This window comes from Nipponia nippon, unplaced genomic scaffold (genome assembly GCF_047370975.1).
Source record: "Nipponia nippon isolate SJK-2023a ecotype South Korea unplaced genomic scaffold, ASM4737097v1 scaffold_6, whole genome shotgun sequence".
Lineage (NCBI taxonomy): Eukaryota > Metazoa > Chordata > Aves > Pelecaniformes > Threskiornithidae > Nipponia > Nipponia nippon.
The window spans coordinates 29,275,860-29,293,723 of NW_028262380.1; the positions used below are offsets into that span (position 1 = coordinate 29,275,860).

The window sequence follows — 17,864 nt, forward strand, 5'->3', positions numbered from 1 at the left end:
ACAACGTATTAGAAACAACCAATCTTTACTAACACTACCAGTCTTTCCCTACACTCTACAAAAATGTCTATTAAAACTGAGAGCATTGGTCGTTGTTTATGAGAATGGTGTTCATGTAGGCTCATTGCATCTGAAGAGGAAAATATGGTTATTTACATGTCCATCTCTACAACAGTATAAAAAGAAAAAAAAAATCTCTTTCCATAACAAAACTTTCTTTTTTTTTAATACTTACACTGGTATAGGAACCTCACAGGGAGGGCACGGCAATGCAGTTTGAATAAAAGCTGGCTCAGATGGCTGTTCCCAAGGACCTGCAGACTGATGCTGAGAGCAAAAGACAACACTAGTTGAATACAAAACACAATTGGAACTTCTCTGCTTGACCATAAATAAACATATCATCTAAAGAGAACCCAGTTCTAATAAACCCACTTTCTAGTAACTAGCTTTTTACTAATGGAAATCTCAACACCCCCTACACACAAAAAACTACAGTTTCATCCTAGGCATGGTTAGGGATAGGAAAATGAAGGCCTGTGGCCCTTCTGCTAAAAATCAAGCACAAAGCCAAACAAAAAACAGCAAAACAATTCTAAGCATTTAATAATGGTAAAAATATTTATATATTTCAATTACTAAACAAGTGAAATTGTCATCATGCAGCGTCATGTTTAAAGATGCTGAACAATTTCTCACTTTTAACTTGTGCAAATTTTGATGGTTTAGTAAATATCAGAGTTAAAATTTATTTTTTGTTCTTATGTTAAAAGTAATTGCTTACATTTGAAATTAAACCTTTGTAACACAACTAAAAAAAAATCTTATAGTTTCTTGAGTAATTATAACTGCTGAAAACTGCACGTTCAATTATGTGTATTACAAAATTAATTAGATTGCAACAAAGGAGCTAGAACCACTTGGTTTCTTGGTTAAGCAGTAAGCATAACTCTGTGCTTGATTATTTATTTACTCTGAACTCCAAAAGCCTCCAACACCAGATTAAGGTCAAACAATTGTTGCTCATTCTTCAGAACACAAATAACACACCATTTTTCACTATTTACTTACTAAGCCAGTTTGCCTCACAAGTGCTTCATCATGGCAGGAAACAGGGCACAAATGACCACACGCTAATGTTTTCTGGCAGGACTGACGACACGGAGGACAGCGACCAAAGTGACAATAGTGTTTCTCCTGTGTAGAGTGGTGACAGGTAGGTGGTCGACTGAAGTAAAATCCAAGAATGAATCAATATGACAGCAAGAAATTTGAAGTTACAGTCACTGCACAATTATGATCAAAATACAAAGAATTGAGATGAACAAGTTTGGTTGGTTTTTTGGGTTTGTTTGTTTGTTTGGGGTTTTTTTTGTAATTAGTTTACTTTTCACCTTCAGCAGTGGTTAATATTACAGTAAAATTATACAGGAGTTCTAAATTAAATTAAAATCAAAGTTGGGTTTGCATATTCAAACCACTATTTCAATCCTAATTCTATTCTGTGCTAAGTAATCTTGCTACATCCCAGCAGAAAATATTCTCCTTTTTCCTTTTCTAGTCAAGTTTTCTAGGTAAACTGCCTCATGGAGGTGCTTCAAAATGTACCAGAGGTGACTTGAAGAAGGGAGTGGGACTACAGAATTAGAAGGGTGGGACAGAACCTCCCCCTTGACAGCAGCAAGCTGCTCATGAAACCACAGCATCAAAGAGTTGTTTGATAGGAAGGATTATTGCTAATCTCCATCTGCATAATCAAGAATACAGAAAACTGATAAGTAATATCTGTAATCATATTAAAGGAATAGATTTGCCTTTTAAAGTTATATTTTACTACTTTCTTTAAGGACACCTTAAACTCCACTGAAGAACTGGAAACACACACACTTTCTATACTGACCTGCACAGCTGTTTGCATTTGGGAGGTTTGATGGTGCGCTCTCTGCCACAGGGCACTTTAATGACAGTTTTTCCACAATTACATTTCACATCTACAGTCTCTGGACATGGATTGCAACTACCTAAAAATAAATATATTAACAATATGATAATCTGAATAAGCTACTGATTATAAAACATGGTAACTAACATAACTCTGAATATGCACAGGAATTCTCCTATTCTGTTTGATCTAAATAATAGATGGCTATTAATTTTTAATTTCTGCTTAGTTTCAAATCCCTCTTGGGAAAGAGAATTTCACCATTCTTAAAGAATAGTGATATTAATCTTGATTATTCTACAGTTGTTAACTGGTATCAAGCTAGAAACACATTTTAAAAAGAAGTCAGCATTATTAAAGCCCAGTCATTTGGATCACACACCACTTAAATATCTGCTATTTCTATTTTAGTCTTACATAGATATGAAGACATGTCATCTTTCATCTATACTCAAAAGATAGAAAAGAGACATTGAAAAACCGGTACAATAAAGTTTTGCAGATTTTGTACAATATTAAAGAAATGTTCATCCTCTATGTATAATTAATGCTTTCTTGAAAAGATCTTCCTCCTTTATAAAGTTATTCATGCTACTAACTTGATACATTTAAAAAAAGATCTGTAAAATATCTGTTTTAATTTATAGCTCTCCTACGCTATTTCTTCATCAACTGCCAACTGCTAAGTTTTATTACTGAGTAATTAACAGTAAGGATATGCACCTTCTAAAAAAGGCAAATTTAGCCATGGGATTTTGGCTTACTAATCATGTTGCATTCTGAAACTTTAAAGCATTACCCACAGCACAACTTTTTAAGCAATTCTGACTTGTTAGCAGGATCTGAGAAGCAACGCTTCAAGAAGCGGATCTCTCAATGAAAAAAAGGCTGCTGAAGAAAAAAGGATGGAAGTCTTCATATCGCAAAGCAAATTAAATTATAATATATTATCAGCACACAGAAACAGCTACTTTTACAAAATAAACTGAAGGTCTAAAGTTATGCTGTCCAGAGAGGCTAATACGTGTACAATTTACTTAGAATATTCTATTAATGAAGACAACTGCCTACATTCTCAAAAAGATGAAAGGGCAGAGATCGCGTATAAGCCTGAAGTTAAGGTGAGAGCACACTGTTCTCAAAACAAGTGTTGTAACATACTACAGTAGGAAACAAAACATTTCTATTCCCTGGCAACACATTCTAAATTTCAGCAAGCATGATTAAATACTTGAGAAAAAAAATCAAGCCACAAACAGAATAGATTAAGTTACCTTTTTTCAGGAATCCCTGCTAATGGCCAAGTGCTTATTATCAGCAACATCTAACAATTCTGAGACCAGGTACTTTTTAAAGGACCTGATCTGACACGTTATTTTCTAGGAGGTGTACTATTTCCTTTAACATTAGGGGTCACTAATATCTGGCAGCTCACTGCAAAATTAACCTGACCTGGTATTACACACTGAAGATAAAATAATTAATCATAAACTTCCAGCAGCTATTAAAATATTGGTGTATAAGAAGAAACACATGAATATAAATATTCTGAAATCAAAATCATTGCCTTTATTAGGAATATTTTCAAAAATTCTGACAAGATATTACAAATTGTATTAGACTGTAATTTGTTAAAGCACGCAAGTTCTTTTCTAAATTTATCATCTGATATCATAGTTATTAGCTTCATTACATGCAACTTTTGCCAAGAGTTAGCACTTAAATATTGACAATTGTACTGTTTTGATAAATTACATACACTTTAAAGTGTATATATTTGATATTTACATTCTCAAAGTTCACTTTTGTTTTCTTATAGGCACCGCTTTATTATTTTTATACTGCTGTTAGTTATTAGAAATCATTGTCACTTTTAGCCAGGCTGTAAGATACAAGCAGTATCAAATACAAATAGCTATTCAATGTGAAAGTTTGTCCTATAATGCAGCATTAGCTCCTTAGTTTTCCAACCAGAATTTTATTTTATGATTTAGTTATCAACCAAACTAATGCAGAAAAACAATGTTACCAGTTTTCTTCTGACAGGACAAAAAAAAAAAAATATGTATTTTCAGGATTGTGGAGGGGTACGGGGGAGGAAGAAGAAAGGAAGGGGAAGAAGAGATGGGGCACAGTTAACAGAGAAAAAACAAACTACTAGTTTGTGGTGACACATTTAATAGCAAGTTAACTGTGCTGTTAACTGCTGTAACATTTACCTGTCCTGTCCTCTTCAGAATCCCAGCCTCAAAAGCAAGACTGGCTGAACAAGTTGTGAATTATTTCCTAAGTTGTTGCAGTTTATAGTTCAGAATACTAAGGGAAATTACATAGGCTACTCGGCTGCTGTTTCAGGAGGGCAGCAGCTTCTGTGGGGAAAATTGCTGAGAGGGCAGTCACTTTTTCAGTCATTCCAGTTTAATCCCCTACCAAGCAAATGTCAAAGCAATTGGCCAGGATAAGAGCTGCCAGGTAATTTTGGCCGTTTTCAGCATCTTTTTAACCAAGGTCACTGGATGCAGAAGTAAACTTTTTTGTTATCCTTCATATAGTCAGTAACAAGTTCTTATTTTCTCTTTTACCAGTAAGATACCAATATACATTCAAATTCCATCTTTTTTTTTTTATTTTAAGCCCACTCATATCACACATTGTACTCTAGGATTTTTAAAAAACATCCAGACTCAACCAGCACAGTCATTTCTATACATAGTTGGACTTTGTTATGCATATTCAGTGAACAGAATTATTTGGGAAAAAAAGTCAAGCTATGGATTTTGAATTAAGCAGCTGGAAAGGGGACAGAGCATTTTCAGAGGAACAATGCTAAGCAAAATTACCAGGTAATAACTGAGCTTGTCTTTATGTAAGTCCTTAAGCACTAACCAGCACGAAAAACTTTTCAAACACACTGCCCCCACAAAAAGCCTACATGCAACAAGGGAGAGAATTCATTAAGCACCACACAGAGTCATGCAAGCATGAAGTTTGGCAAAAATAAACAATATTCCATCACTACGGGGATCTTTCACCTATTCTTACCTCTGTGGCAGCCTGAAGGACATTTGTGATTTCTACAGCCTAGAGTCCGCCCACAGACTTGATCACAAGGTGGACAGTTTCCAGAACAGCACTATTAAAAAAATATATACTCTATATAACTGAAAACTTAAACATTTCTGGTATTAATTTGCCCTCTTCTACTATCTCATTTTTTCAATACTTGTTAAAAGAATTTTCATGCAACTTAGTCAAATTTCCTCAAATTCATGCCAGGTATAGAAAGAAGGTCATCTGTAAAGTCGTTTTAAAAACTTTAAATTATAAACTAACAGTAAAACACACATTTGAAAGCATCACTTCAACAAACTGAAAAGGCAGAGGGCTTCCAAAAAGCATAAGAACATTTTAAAAGTTCAAATTCTTGTAATATTTTAATCTGAAATAATTTCAGAAGATTGCATGTAGAATATCCAACAGTTTGCCCCATTACTCCGCAATTTCTTCCACTTTTATACTATATCATCCCTGGCACAAAAGTGTTTTAAACACCTTTTAGCTTTGTAGTAAAGGTCAGATAAAACTTTAGAATCAGCTATCTACTTTCTGTTCTTAGATAAAGTAGTAATGTGCAGAAATCAGAACACATCACACCACTACCACACTGGTGGATACCAGGTCAGGAGAGAACGCCACCTTTTCTATAAACTTGAAAGGTACCCTCCTTCCAAACTGTATAAGGAAGGATGGCAATTAGGGAGAGAAACCTGGATATTTTAGCATGAAGTAGAGATAGCAAGATTGCATTTACTTGTTTTGCCATCTTTTCACATAAAGTAAATTCACTGTAATAATAATACTCAAAAATACCTAAGAACAAAACTGTATTTTTCATGCCTCTTTGTGGTAACAAGTCCAGCTTTCGTAATGTCTTAATTCACACATAGCAGGCAACTTTCAGACCTTCTTGAATCAATAAACTGAAAATATAAATCTGAGCTATCAATCATTCCTTTGACCTCAAATGAGAAGGGAAACAAAACTCAAATTCCCAATTGTCAGACCACTGCACTTTGGAGGAATGCATATTAGAAAGTGGGGTGGGATGCTGCGTTGTCAAAAACAAGAGCATGTCCCTTACAGAGTTATAAGATATTCCCAGCTCTTCCTACAAATAAGGAAATAAATGGATTTAACTGCTCCAGAATGCATAAAGTATCAGTAACTACTCAAGGATCTGAAAGCAAAACTGCCTTCTGGAAGTGGAAAGTTGTCAGAATCCCCTCCCAGTTTTTAAGGCCACTGAGTTTTTCTTGGTGACATGCTGTTCAGAGAATTCTGGTACATTGCAAACTAATTTGAATGACATTGAAGAAAACTCCTCTTTCAATACAATAACATGAGGTGGAGCAACAGATTTATGTGATTTGTATATTATATCTGAATTTTAAAAAAGTTATCTAAACAATACATTTGAGAAATATTATCTCTGAACACATACCTTTCTCCTACATTGGTGCTTTTGGCAATCACGAATTTTAGTACACTTTGTTTCACACAGGTATGGCTTATGACATGGCATGCGTTTAGTGTGCTTTCCACAGCGACACTGTTTTTCAACTTCCTGGGCAGCAAGATAGGGAAAAAAGCAGGGTATTTTTAATACCAAAAAAAAAAAAAAAGTGGAAAAGAAAATGTTCTACTACTAGCTGTAAAGAAAAATTCATGGGAGAGTAACATTACAATACTCTATCACAACAGGAAGTATATCACATGCTCGGAGCAGATTACCTATCTGTGCAATAATTACGTGGGGACCTTGTGTCGGTATTGCAAACACTGTACTCTAGATAGCACCTCACTGTAGCCTTGGTCTCACCAAGAGGGAAGCCACTTCAAGGGAACCAACTCAAGTGTGTGGTGCAAGATGTCAAGCATAAATGCAAAACAAATTCAGACAAAAAAGTACCTCTCCTGCATAATAAGTTAGATTAATCCATCATGTATACAGATAATTTAAGAAGTAGGTGAGCAGGTTTATCTGACCTTCATCCCAGCTATCATGTGCTAACTACTTTCCCCATAGACTTTGTACCCAAATCTGGTTCAGGAAGAGACAACCGAGAGCAGACAGAGCAACAGCTTTATAGGCCAGACCACGTGTTGTGGTTTAACCCAGCGGACAGCTAAGCACCACACAGCTGCTTGCTCACTCCCCCCGCAGCAGGATGGGGGAGAGCAGAAAAGGCCTTGACTCTGTGTAAGCACTGCTCAGCAATAACTAAAACATCCCTGTATTATCAACACTGTTTCCAGCACAAATCCAAAACATAGGCTCACACTAGCTACTACGAAGAAAATTATCTCTATCCGAGCCAAAACCAGCACACCACAGAAGCTCCATAGATATTTAGAGCAGAGCAAAATATTATTTTCTTACTAACAAGGAAATAATGTTATGTTACAGCATCTTCCATTTCACTAATGGAGAAATAGCATAAGATGACAAAGCAGCAAGGAAGCTAGAAGAGCTGGCAAAAAAATTAAGTGTCTTTTAGGGCGTAATTAATTAAAAAAAACCACAAAACAGAAACAACCCAAAACAATAAAACCCTCATCTATGCCTCCATTCAGATATATAATGCTCAACTATTAATTCAGAATTGTGTTGGGGTGGAAGGGGGATAGGGAAAAAGTGTGTTGCTTTTAATGAACAGAAAGTCATAGATTTTGTGGTAGATACGACTTCATTTTCCTCAGGAGACTTGCACTGTTCCAGGCATATAGTGTTTAAAAACCCTAACAAAACGTGAGCCTGCTACAGTAAGCCTAACCTGTCTGCATATTTCACAGGGACCTCGATGACAGCGCTGTGAACATCTGTGGATGCCACATTCCAGAACTTTGTCACAACTATCACCACAGGTGGGCACATCCTCTGTACAAGGCAATGTAAACTCTAAATGAAGAGAGAGAAGTACAAGCAAACATTTAGAAAAAAAGCCAAAATATTCAGAAAAAAAATGCACTGTGTAATATGACTTCCAATGCCAATTCTCTTTCATTTTTTTTTAAAAGCTTCTCTAGAATTACTCATTTACTCACATTGCCAATTAAACCCCTGGTACTAAATAAAGCTTTGAAAGAATTAAGCAAAAAAGTTAATATAAGCTGTCACAGTTTACTCTTTGTCACTTTTTATGGACCCTGCCCTGCAGAATTAACCTAAACTATGAACTGTCAAAGACTAGATGACTTTTTTTTTTTTTAGATTTATCTTATTTTAAACAAACAAACAAAAAAACCGCTTACTTGATTTTTCACATGGACAGGCCCTTTTCCCAGAACGAGGACAGTCTCCACAGGGACCAGCATGACAAACTTGTTCACATGTGTGATTACCACAAGGCAAAGGTTTCCCACACACCTGGAAAACTCAGAGGAAACCAAGTGAATGCAATGTAACAGAACTACATACCAAGACAAAGCAACCCAAGGGGAAAAACTAGGGGCAAGACACATCTGGATGGAATTTAACTTTTTCTGAATTTTATTAACAAATCTTGTATTTTTTGAGTTTGCCAAATAAAACTGATCACCCCTGCAGTGATCCCGACTGGAAGACCACTGTATACTGAGGAGTTAGCGGTTCACATAACAGTTAACCTGAGTAGTCCCAGGCCTGTGCTGTGCTGCACGTACAGCTTTGCCTTCAGGCCGGTGTGGTGCTGCACATATCCCTTGGCCACAGAATAAACGTATTGTAGCAGAGGAGATTGGAGGCAGCTCCCACTTGGTACCAGTGACGATGCCACCTGCGCGTCCTTGCCTTTATCTAAAAGTGCAGCAAGAAGTTCTCATCTGAACATCCTGTCTGTTTGACAGTAGAAATGATGAATAGAGTTGCTTTCTTGTAACAAAATCCTACAATAGCTTCAATGACCAAAATGGGGTAAGCCTTTTTACAGATGGGGTCTGCACTGCATGCTGCACGTGGATCAGAGGCCCATTCAATGCTGCACAGACTGGGGTTCCCAGCATCTAAAGGGCCATACTATTATTTATATTATACTCCATTTCTCTATAGTGTTAGCTGACATAAATCACATTTTAATTCATATTTTACAGAGGCTGAGTGCCTTTCTTACTGGAATCATAACAATTGCACCTCCTGATGCAACCTCCCCCCACCACTTAATTTTTTAAATTATTTTTATTTTTTACAGTCTGTCAATCCATAGCCTTGGTCCTGAGAATGAGCTGCAAATATACTTCAAAGAATGAATCTCAAAGCTTTCATTCTGTTACAGTCACTACAAGTAAATAAGCATGAAACTCTTATCTGCTAAGCTGTGGTTTCATGATTATTTTTGAAGACAGCAGCTGAAATTTCAACCTCAAGTACAAGAAAACAGAATATACAAGGTCAAATTCACTTCTAGCTTAACCCTAGCACAATTCCAGAACAGTAACATTTTAACTACTGTCAGAAATTAACTGGGCCACCAAGTAGATCCATTCTCAAACACTGCTGCTTACATTGTTGACTGCACTTTCAAAACCTAAAAAATAAAATTATTTTCTTACTGAATCAGTTCTTCCAATCCTTAATACAATGAGTAATCAAATTTTATAAAGATGAGAAATAAGCTAAAAAGGACAGCTTCAACATACCTGATCACACTGCCACTGAGGACTTGCACAAAGCCTTTCTGCTGTCTGTCTGCCACAGATGCATAGCTGTTTACTGACTCGTGGACAAGGCTGACAATCTCCTGTACGTAATTGCAAAGTGACATTGAGAGTAGGAATTGCAGAAGAATGATGTATCTTAACAATTAAAACAACTGCTCCTCTGAAGTTTAAGAAGGCAGGTCTACCTGCGTGACAGGCATTCTCACAAGCGTGTTGTCCACACAGCAATGTTCGTCCACACGGCAGGCGACATGACCATTCCTTGGCACTGCACCTTCGGGGCACTGGTTTAGCTTTCTTACAGTGACAGGTTGTTGTGACCATCTTTGGGCAAGGCGGACAGGGTCCTAAGTACAGGAAAAAGAACACCTCGCTAATGGCCATTCAGCAAATGCAGCCTTGACTACATCTGATTTATTCTGAGAATTTTAAATATAGTTAGCAGATTTTAATTAAAACTGTGTAACAGCTACATAAATACAGGTCATATGACCAAGAGATGCAATGGATTTACCTGGATGACAAAGCAGCAAACATTTATGACCACAAGGAGGTTTGAATTCCCTCTCACATATCTGACCACAGGAGTGAGGCACCAGCCATGGGTCCACTGTTGGATTCTCCACTTTTCCACAGTAACAGTAATACCTACTGGGAGTTTCAGACCGTTTGTATTCAAACCTACATTTTGGACTACAACAAGGGAAAAAGGGAGTGAAAAGAAAAGCAATTTTTGGAAGAATTTTCAAAAAAGAAAAGCAGTTTTTATCATTTCGGTTTCCTAAGATTGTTACCAGGCTACCAGTTAACATTTTCACAACTACTGTGACCAATAACAACATAATTAAATTTATAATATACAATAAAGGTCTTGCTATGTGTCAGATTTTACAATACGTTCACTGGAATGTCTAAGGAATTGTCCTATCACTGCAGTCTTTTTTCTCTAAAAATACATACAAAAAAATTCAGTGTAGCAAGCATACAGAACAATTTTTACATCAAGTAATACCAAAGGAATGTATGCAACAAAGAGTTAACCTACTTAAACAGAACCAATCAAAAAAAGAGATTAAAAAACAGGGTTTTACCTGTAGCAATTTATAAGCTATGTAAAACAAGATTTAGTGATGCTATTAAAACTATGCATAATTAAAATTTCATCTGAAAGATTTTAGGTTCTATCAGTTCAGCATCTTAGATATTATAAGATGCACACCTTTATTTGTTATCCTTGATTGTGTCAGATATTAAAAAATACATTATTCCTAAAGGTAGACAGGCACCAAAGGTCTGGAACTTGTTAGTGCCACAGGCCTTAAAGGCTTTCAGGTGCAAACCATGGACAAGGGAGGCAACACAAGGAAGGAGAAACAAAGCAGCTCCCATTTCTGGCTACACTGGGAAAAGACAACAGACAAGGAGTGCCTCCTCAGAGAAGAATAGGGGCTTTGAAAGACCTATGTACTCATTTTTATCAAATAAAATGCCAATTTGCCCCTGTATAATACATTACAGGCCATAAACCATTTCTCCATAGTGACTGCACAGTTTTATCATGTGCTTAAATGTTAAATAAAATACATTCACCTTGAAATTTCTTCATTATAAACATTATGCTTAAACACAAAACTAGTTTGTAGTAAAATAAGCATTATCAATTTGAGACACTGTGAGCCAACAATTTTACACCTTATTTCCTAAGCAAACCTGCTCTCTGAGATCCCACATTAACAGAGCTTTTGAATCCACCAGGCACTTTCAACCAAATTTGGGACGACTGTGTCTCAAAGATATTATTACTACAAGTTTCCACATAAAAGTAGGTGGGTAAATAAAGCATAGATCAAACATGCACGGAGAAACCTTGACTGAACTTTCAGACACAAACCTACTGAAAAAGCAAGCTTCATTATTCATGCAGTCACAATATTACCACCTTCTTTATATGATCTCACGTAAAACTGCAAGACTGGCTTTAACGCTTGAGTTATACAGAGACTAAAAAAAAAAAAAAAAAATCCCCAAATCTTGATATTTTAGAACTGTTTTTTTAAACTTATTTATTTCACAGTGCCTATTTTAAAAGTGACAAATAGGTAAAGCCATTCAGAAATAAATATTAGTAGCTGAGACACATGATAGGTAAGTTACCTTCTCAGAGGTTAAAACAGATCTGATGCAGCAGGTTTTTAATATCACTGTGAAATATTCCTGAATCATGTTAATGAAAATTTAAAAATAATTCAGAAAAACAATAGAAAAGTCACCCTTCTGAACTTTTTTTTTTGGTGTGCATGTCATTTACAAGTACCATTCCTTTCTGAAGTAACTCCGGTTCCATACGTTTCATAATAAAAGTATCTTTGTAAATGTACCATGAAGAGCTCACCATGGCCAGGGGTAATCTTTCTTCCCAAAGTCATCATCCGTCAAAGGAGAAGACACAAGGAAAAGGCTATCCTTAGCCCACTTTTGGATACACACCAGATGAAATATACAAAAGCATCCACAACAGCTCCAGACCTAAAGAGCAGATATAAGTGCCAATTGCTTTATATTAGGTTTTTTTCTGTTTCCATTGATGAACATCGGTAATATCTAAAGAAATACAAGCTTTCTATTTTTCCAATTAAAAAATGGGTTTCCAAAGATAGATCATACCTATTGTTAGATTAATACAGGCAGTTTTACTGTTACAGATTCACACCCATAATCTTTTTTCCTGCTGCTGTGGGAAGTTTTTGCCAAGGCTTACGGAGCCCAAAATACTCATAAAATCATAGAAATGTTGATTTAAACACACTGTTGGAGGTCATGTAGCACAACCTCGTGCCAAAAGTAAGACTATTGCCAACTTAGCTCAGCTCAGCTACAGCTTGGTCTAGCAAAGTTGGAAAATCCTGAAGGATGGGGACTCCACAACCATCCTGGACAACCTGCTCCCAGTGTCATACTACCTTCCTAGTACCCAGTCTGCACCTCCCAAGCCCCAGTGTGTGCCATTGCCCCTTATTACACCACTTGTCACCGCAAAGATGACTTTGGCTTTAGTCACCTTCACAACTCCAAGCAGAGAGAGGCTGCAATACTATCATCCCTTAGCCTCCTCTCTGCTAGACTAAACAAGCCTAGCTCGCCCTCCACCTCTCTCCCCCTCCCATACTCTAGGTCTCTAGACATCTTGGTAGTAAAAGTACCAAAAAGATTTTTCCCCCATTCAAACTTTAGGATTTACATACAACGCTAGTAAGAAAAAGATTTGATTAGAAGTGTGGCTTTCAACATAATGTCTTTTGTTCAAAGAGCAAGAGAAGTATAAAATGGAACAGAATTAAAAGCAAGTGTGTTTAAGAGTTGATTTTGCCAGTATCCTGTCTCCATCACTAAACCTTCATGTTCTTGTTCCCAGTGTACTTCTCTTTGTCAGTTCTGGAGTGAAATCACAATCCTTTGCTTAGAATATCAGCCTGCTGCTGAAAAGCAATTTAAATAACAGAAACGAAATTTTGTTACTTTGGTACTTCCTACATATTGATGTCTTAAATTGTCAGTTTAGAATGGCTGTAACAATTCGGTAAGAGAAACGCAGCAGAAAATGTTAGTTTTAATTTCATTTTTTTTTTAATAATTTATGACATCATTATAAATTATACTGTGAAAACAAGGAAAATTTCCCCATTAACTTATAGAGGACAAAGTCAGTGATATAAGTTTCTAAAAGTACAGTAACTAACTTCCCAAAACTAAAGCTAAACAGGAGACGTTAAGTAAACAAACACACTTGGCTGAATCGTTACAGATTCAAGATAACTAACAAACCACTGAGTTATAAAAGAAGACTTCCAAGTTGCTAAATCATTTCACTTCTGCTGAGATAAGATTAACTCTATCAAGAGACACAGAACTTTAAAAATCAAGCTAAACATATATGTTAAGGTCTGAAAAAATTTGGATTAAATATGTTAAGAATTCATACAAAACATACTGCATTTCTTTCTTAAAAAAAAAAGTTAATGACTACAGTTTCATTGGATACTTGAAGTCCATGTATATCCAGCATAAGAAGTTAAAGGTTTTCTGCACTTTTTTTTCTTTTAATGTTAAACATACAGTTGCAAACTTGTATTTGATTCAAGTAACTCTAACAGAAACAGGGTTGGGCCTGTCAACATCAAAGGAAAGTTGATACATAACAACAGAAGTGAAAAAGATTTGTCCTGAAATTGCTCCCATGAAAAATGTACCTATATGAAATAAGACAATCTTCTCAGACATGCCACCCTTCTCTTTCACCTGATCAGCATTTGGAGCAACAAAGTTTATCTTGGCTCCCCTGCTATAAATCTAACAAGAACATTTCCTACCTTCCTAGTATTTCTTGTTTTGGTGTTTGCTATAACATAGCTTATTGAATACACCATTGCAAGCACTGGCCTTCCTGCACTTTCTTTTTTCATCTGCTACTCTCTAAAATTTAAAAATAACTATTTTAAATTACAATAACAAACATCTGTCAAAAAATACATATTCTGATTATAAGCTACGTATATACAAGCATTTCTTTCTTCAAGTGTTTGAAAAATCCAAAGATGCCAAATGTTGCATTTAGTACTCTATCGTTTTAAAACTATCAATCCCAAGAATTACCTCAGTAATATAATTAAACACATGTTATTCAGACAGTTATATTTGCTTTATTCTAAAAGACTACTGTAAAATACTTACAGCTTGGTTCCTTTTAACTGAAGCAATGCAGATCAGACATGTCATAGCCCCTGACTGAAAAGCTTCATTCATGTACTGTCTTGTACGTTCCAGTTCACTTGCATCTCCATCTTTAATGTATAAAGATTTTTAAAGCAATCAGTAATGTTTGATCTGCTATTCTGTACATGTTGAGACTGCTGTAAAAGTATACTTTTTTTCCCTCTGAACAGATGCCAGTCATATATTATTACAAAACCACATTATTAGAAGTACTTAAGACAGTTTTAAAATTGTACCATTGATTCTGCATAAAAAGGCAAGAAGTACTGCCAGCATGCACTGCTGGGAACAAATATTTTTAATACAAGATATCAGAATAAAGTGCTTTCCCTCTAATTATGGAAAAATTCTAATACGCAGCCAATAATACACCATTGTTTATGCTTTCATACCAAAATAAAAGTCAATAAATGAAAAAAATTTACCAGTTTGACTGGTGTAAATGGTAAATGTTTTGGCCAAAATCTTTCCTTGTTTTACTTCAGCATCTTCATCATCATCTTCAGATGAGGAGCTAAATTGGTCTTCAACTAGCTTTTTTGCTGCAGCCTGATTAGCTTTCTTAATTTCATCAAATTTCTTCTGTGAAGATAATTCTATTAAGAGAACAGAGTAACGATGATTAATACCATGATAGTTGATCATAACACCACATGCAATTCTACATACTTTCAACTGTTGTTTTCTTTAACGAACTTGCTGATGTTATGTTTTTAAGGGCAGTACATTGCTACATTTTCAATACCACACAAGAAGAGATAAATTGGATTTTCTTCTTTACCGTGCATTATCCATAAAATTCACAGCAGGGATTATTATCTGTCAATCACTGCTGACACATCCAACCAAACATACCAGAATATATGCACTTATAATGCTGCTTTACAAAAAGGATACTCCAAAAAAACCCCATGCACACATCCCACACAAACACAACTTTCATAGCATGAAGCAGAAAACAAAAAATCAGGCAATTCTTGACAAGAGTAATTGTTATAATTTGCTGATACCCTACAGGTACCTCTCCCAGCATTTGGTACTTTTTAAATTATGACTTTTATTGATCTCCCTCCATCCAACAAGTCTTTATTGCAATAGTGGGTTCATGCTAGTTCACAGCTGACAACATTAAAAGTGACAGGGTATTTTAATATAAGCCTTTTTGAAGTTATTGCATATGAAATAGAGAGAGATTCCCACATGGAGAAAAAAATTATATAACTTATCAGAGTTCATAATAAACCAAAGTGCCTTTAAGGTAACACACCACGGAGATATAAAGGTCTTCAGCAGATCACAGGTCTTAAGTACCTCCTAATTTTCCACATAAGACTACCGCACCCAATATATTTACTGGGGTTCCGCCAAGTTTAGTTTTAGGGCTTTCCTTAAGAAACTATGCTGCCACCCAGAAGAGCTCAGTATTTGGCACTTCTCTACCTGCGAAGTACTCACGGGTATTAACTTGCACCCACAGCAACCCTGGGGCATCAGGGGCCGGCAGCTTTCCCAGGCCGGGGCAATGCGGCGCCCTGCCTGGTCCCTAGCGGGCAGCACGCTCCTGGGTATTTCGGACCGTGCGGGAAAACAGCTGCTTCATCCTTTACTTCATACTTTACTCTCCTGCTGGAAGGCTACTGCCTGTGCACCCTGGGGAGGACGCGGCCCCGAGCCCCCAGCCCCTGCCTTTCCCCCCAGAAGGCGCCTGCAGGCAGCAGGCGGCACACGGCGAAGCGCCGGCTCGCTACCGCCGAGCAGCGAGGGAGCGGGGCCGGGGCACGCCGGCCACACGAGCACCCCCCGCCCGCCTCCTTTCCCCACGACGCCGGGGAGAGCCCCGACCTGGGGCTCCCCAAGACCCGGCTGGGCTCCGGGCCGCAGCCGGGTCCCCAGCCCGGGACCCCGCAGCCCCCGGCCGGGCCGGGGCAGGAGGGAGGACACGACACTCACCGCTGGCCCCCTCGCCGCTGATCCCCGCGGCCGCAACGCAGGCACCGCCGCGGGCCCTCGGGGCCGGAGGCCGGGCAGCCGCCCCAGCGCGGGCGGCGAGCCCGTCCGCGGGCCTGGCGCGGCCCCGGCCCCGGCCGCCCTGACGCCAGGGCGCCTCCATTTCTCCCCCGCCAGTGAGCGAAGGACGGCGGAGGGCGGCCGACCCCTCCTCACGCCCCCGGCTGAAGCCGCCCCAGGCGAGCTCTCCCTCCCTCCGGCCCGGCCCGGCCCGGCCCGGCCCCTCCGCCCGGAAGCAGCGGTGGAGGCGCAGGCACGCCGGTGGGCGCCCGCCGCAGCGCGACTACAGCTCCCAGCGCTCCCCGCGCGGGCGGGGCGGAAGTGGGGCCTGGGGACTCCAACACCCAGCGTGCACCGGGGCGCCACGCGGGCGTCTGGCCCCGCCCGGGCGGCGGCGGAAGGCCGCTGTGGAGAGGGTCCGCCGTGGCGGCGGGAAGCCCCTTCCCGCCCCGCAATCAGAAAAATGTCTGCTAATGCCCCGTCTGCCCATCTCTTTTACTTAAAGCTTGAATTTCTTTTTGCCTGCCGCTCTGGCCGCAGAAGCAATGGCTTCAGCTCTTTTTCTGGCAGCCGTTTCTGCAGCGTGCGGCTGTTGGGTGCGTTTTCCTCACAGCTGTTCTTCATAGTGTGGGCTCCTCTTCTTCAGAGTATGACAGATTTAAAAAGCCCGTTTAGAAACTTTACTGAAGTAATATCCAGGCTTTACTGCACAGAAATATATATTGAGGAACCTGTGTGCCTCCTGAAAAGTTCTGATAAAGAAATGCAAGTTTGATTCAAATTTGATCGACGTTTTCTGATAGCGCTCGTGTTCTGTCTTGCTATGCCAGGAGGAAACTCTGCATTTAGCATTTGTTTCCGCAAATACATGTTTATAAAAGTTAAATAGTACAAAATTTCAAATAAAGAGTCTGAAAAGAGTAAACTACTGGAGGTCGATTCTGGTTTTCTGTTTAATTTTTAAGTGTGTTTAATAATTTTTATTCTCAAGAAAGAGGCAGCTAGTGACTACAACTTGTGTCGTAGACTGAAGCATCAATAAAAGAAAAAATACGAACAGTCGATCTCTGCCTTTATTAATTAAAACTCATATCACACATTTCTCTAATACAAAGTCTTGAACTCTTCCACAAAGGAGAAAAGTGCTTCCTAAGTGCCTAGTGAAACATGACGCAGCCCTATGGGATGCTGCTGCCATCCAGATTGCAAATTATATTCAAGACCTGAATTGGAAGAATGCTGATTGCAAAGAAGTCCAACATTCACAATATAGTTAAATGCCAGAATAACACTTGTTCTTGTGTGCACGGATGCAATTTTTAATGAAATGACGGCATACTCTTTCCCCTCACCAGCACACGATGCCATCTGTCATTCAAAGCACAGGATCAATGGTGAATGAACAGCCGTTTCATATTTACATTTATCCTTGTTGTTCCATATATATCCT

The 17,864-nt window shown here is 38.4% G+C and overlaps 1 protein-coding gene across 7 annotated transcripts in view; it reads right to left on the reverse strand.

Moving 5' to 3' along the window:
- Positions 1-16,651, reverse strand: part of NFXL1 (nuclear transcription factor, X-box binding like 1) — a 52,495-nt gene extending 35,844 nt beyond the window's left edge. For 5 of the 7 annotated variants that reach the window (XR_015699689.1, XM_087736606.1, XM_087736608.1 and 2 more), the window contains exons 1-14: positions 16,358-16,650; positions 14,833-15,003; positions 14,366-14,475; positions 12,030-12,163; positions 10,152-10,330; positions 9,823-9,984; positions 9,617-9,717; positions 8,255-8,369; positions 7,777-7,901; positions 6,444-6,566; positions 4,985-5,075; positions 1,901-2,021; positions 1,072-1,228; positions 236-327 (exon numbers count right to left, since the gene is read on the reverse strand). Coding sequence is in view for 5 of the 7 variants with exons in the window: in XM_087736606.1 (XP_087592732.1) it covers positions 236-327; positions 1,072-1,228; positions 1,901-2,021; positions 4,985-5,075; positions 6,444-6,566; positions 7,777-7,901; positions 8,255-8,369; positions 9,617-9,717; positions 9,823-9,984; positions 10,152-10,330; positions 12,030-12,163; positions 14,366-14,475; positions 14,833-15,003; positions 16,358-16,517 (1,841 nt within the window). In the remaining 2 variants the exon portion in view is untranslated. Of the gene's footprint in view, positions 1-235; positions 328-1,071; positions 1,229-1,900; positions 2,022-4,984; positions 5,076-6,443; positions 6,567-7,776; positions 7,902-8,254; positions 8,370-9,616; positions 9,718-9,822; positions 9,985-10,151; positions 10,331-12,029; positions 12,164-14,365; positions 14,476-14,832; positions 15,004-16,357 lie in introns of all 7 variants that reach the window. The other 2 variants (XR_015699688.1, XM_087736605.1) reach the window with 2 other exon arrangements.
- Between the last annotated feature and the right edge of the window lie 1,213 nt (positions 16,652-17,864).